This window comes from Cicer arietinum, chromosome 2, assembly GCF_000331145.2.
Source record: "Cicer arietinum cultivar CDC Frontier isolate Library 1 chromosome 2, Cicar.CDCFrontier_v2.0, whole genome shotgun sequence".
NCBI lineage: Eukaryota > Viridiplantae > Streptophyta > Magnoliopsida > Fabales > Fabaceae > Cicer > Cicer arietinum.
The window spans coordinates 38045531-38049189 of NC_021161.2; the positions used below are offsets into that span (position 1 = coordinate 38045531).

General features: G+C 27.5%; 1 protein-coding gene across 1 annotated transcript; it reads left to right on the forward strand.

Annotated features, from left to right (window-relative positions):
* Positions 1 to 211: 211 nt before the first annotated feature.
* Positions 212 to 2884, forward strand: LOC140919438 (uncharacterized). The gene is made up of 3 exons (XM_073365451.1): positions 212 to 365; positions 477 to 668; positions 2727 to 2884. Exons 1-3 carry the CDS (start codon positions 212 to 214, stop codon positions 2882 to 2884), a joined length of 504 nt encoding a protein of 167 aa, XP_073221552.1.
* Positions 2885 to 3659: the final 775 nt, after the last annotated feature.

The window sequence follows — 3659 nt, forward strand, 5'->3', positions numbered from 1 at the left end:
TTCCCTCAACATGTGGAGACATAACACTCTAAATCTGATATCATCATTGGAGTAACTGATTCTAGGATCTGCAACAAATAATATGGTATACTTTAACTCATGTTATACTTAATATGTTACACTCTAAATCTGCAACATGTAATATGTTATACTTTACCTCATGTTAAGATTTTCAATTTACTAAGAGAAAGATAGTATAATTATACTAACAATGGTTAATATATGTTTTTGTAGTAAATTATTTGGAGCAAAGTATTCTATGATTGATGAAGACAATACTGACCTGGTATTGTCTCCAAGAGACTACACGGGTTGTGGGACTCATGTGGCATTAGTAGCAGCTAACAACCGAGTTAGCCATGCAAGTATGTTAGGTTTAGGACAAAGAACATCAAGAGGCGGGTATTTCTCTGCAAGAATTGTCGTTTATAAGACATGTTGATTGTTTGTTTGAGGCTCTACAAACATTCTTGCAGCTTTTGATGATGTTAATGCAGACGGGGTTGACATAATATCCGTCTCAATTGCTGGAATAAGAGACTGTCAACATGACGATTTTAGAGATGTACTATTCGTTGCATCATTTCATGCAATGCATAATGAAGTGTTAAACTTGCGACAAGAAACAAAGGTCCAAAACAAGCATCTTTGCAGAATGTTTCACCTTGGTCAATTGTTGTGGCTGCTGGGACTATAAATAAAATATATGTCATAAGAGTTAAATTAAGAAACATCACTTATGACGTAAATATATAATTTTATCTTTTCTAAATTCGAAATATAAAGTAATACAATTGTCTCGTATCTTGAATTCAAGCTAGATTAATTTGCTTTGTAAGTTGATAATATAAAATTTTGGATGCTTAATTATAAATTATATTTTTATACATGATAATTACATAAGTAATAATATTTACATCTTGGTTAAATGATAAGATATCTAACTGAATATATTTGATCTTTTGGAAGAAATGTATCATATTATCTATGTTGGAGATGCCCCAAATAAGGAAGCATACTTCAAGTGACGGTAATTTAGGTAAATAGCTGTGATATTATTGAATTTAACAAATAATAAAACCTTAAACCTCTAATAATATTTATGTATGTATGTATAACTGTATGTATGTATGTATGTATGTATGTATGTATGTATGTATGTATGTATGTATGTATGTATGTATGTATGTATGTATGTATGTATGTATGTATGTATGTATGTATGTATGTATGTATGTATGTATGTATGTATGTATGTATGTATGTATGTATGTATGTATGTATGTATGTATGTATTTTATTGAGCCTCTTACTATATATTTTTGAGGAAGAGAAGAGATTCTATTAGTGACTTGTATAGTGACTTGTATTGAGCCTCTTTTTCTTCATCTATACTTACAATCTAACACTTTTCTTCACTTCTAAAGCTATTGACAATAATTAAAGAAGTGATTTTTGTTTTAAAATAAATTAGAGAACTGACTTAATTAACATAGAAACCATTGAAATTGAAAATCAACATTTAAAACATGCATCAATATTTTGTGGTTAGGAAGAAAAAGAAGTAATGCAGATAAAGAAAAAAGAAAATCTTGAATTAATGAACTTCACATGCAATTCACACTTCATAGCTGCTAATTAAAGAAATGCCTTAGCATGGTGACAATTAAAAGAATCTTACCTTTGAGGGACATGCATATACTTGACTCACATGTTCATCTCTTTTTGTTCTCTACAAATACCACATTTTCTGCCATCAAGTGTAAGACATCGGAAAGTATAACTCTTTCTCTCTCTCTCTCTCTCCCTCTCTGTCTCTATATATATATATATATATATCTTCTTTATGTTTGTTACTATTCATTAATTAAAAATCACTAGTTATTTATTTCGATTATCTTTTAATATTAACTTTGCTTAATTTTTCCCACTTAATTTAGCTTCCAATAATTTCTATGCTATTTGACTTTAATTTATTTCCCTTAATTTAACTTGCAAAGAAACTACACTTTTTAATTAGCTTGGTCGTCATCAATAATTGGTTTTGTATTGTTATGGTACTAATCTAACTATCACATGTTACTATTGAGCTAATATTGAGTGAATATTTATATTGAGATATATAAAATAGGTTTATTTTTATTCGTTAATTTTGATCATTTCGCTTGGATATCATACATTCATTATCATATGTTTGTTTTGGATTTGATATAAATAATTTTGAAAAAATAGGCAGTTAAAAAAATAGAGGTAAAAAATTAGTAATGATATTTTAAAATTGAGTTTTGAGGAATAATTTATATTTGAATTATAATTTAAATTACTTATGAAAAACTGTCTCTAGACACATTCATTTTCTAATTCTAAATGAAACCATCCCATAATCTGTTTTGTGGTGGAGTGAAGGCGATTTATAATTGTTGGAACCAGTTGCTAACTTTCAAATAATACACAATTTGGCTAAAACTCTATGCCTTTTCATGAAAACCTTTAACAATATGAACAAACATTAAAGGGAAAATATATGTAAGGAGTCTCTATAAAATTATTATCATTCAACTTTTATCACATAAAAATTTAAATTAAGTAATATATATATATATATATATATATATATTAAAATTGGAAGTTGTACTTTTCTAACAACATATTGGACCCAATTAGCATTATCAAATAGAGGAAAATTTAAAATGTATATAATTTGCTAATGGAAGTATTCCATGCAGGTTTTGTCCAGAAGTTGGTGAAGGGCAAAATTATGCTGTGTGAAGGTAACATCGGTGGTCCAGAGGCCTTTAGAGCCGGTGCTATTGGTGTTTTGACACAAGGTCACACTTTTATTGATAGTGCCCTTCCTTTTGCCTTGCCTGGATGTTACCTTTAATCCAAGGTAAAAACTATCACATCCTACATAGTTATCTGCTGCTATTCGTTCAGCTCTAATGATCAGCGGTAATTAAAAACCTAATAATATTACACAAGTATTAATATATCCATATATAAAGAAAATTAAACTTAACACATGTTTATTTTTATTAATTAATATTTAAAAGAAAATGTTGTTTTTTTAAAGTTGTTTGTCTTTTAACTAAATTATTCATTAATTAAAAATCACTAGTTATTTTTTAACTTTGTTATATTATTGAAATAAAAAATTAAAAAATAAACATTTTTGGCTTGAATTAATTGGTTCTGCATTGTTGTGGTACATTTTTGATCTGTTATTGTTATGTATTCTAAATATCACAAGTTATTATTAAATTATCTTAGCGAATATTTGAGTAAATCTTGTTCATATTTTTTTTTTGAAGAGGTAAAATAAACCTTTATTAATTATGTAATTCAACAGCACAACATGTGCAGAGGACAAGAATTATAATAATACAGTTCCAAATCACAATCATACTCACTAAACAAAAGAGCATGCTACCACTGCTTTACTTTTCTTTATTTTGATAGCTTTATTTTCATTTGTTAATTTTGAACCATTGGCTTGGATATATGCATAGCTTAACATGTCAGTGACAGTAAGTCTTGAATTTATCTGATCACAATTTTAGTTATAAAATTATTTACTCTTATATAATTCCCTCATTTATTTTTTCAATTTACCTGTTATATTTCCTATTTTCTATCTCTTTATTTTTGCTTAATTTTTC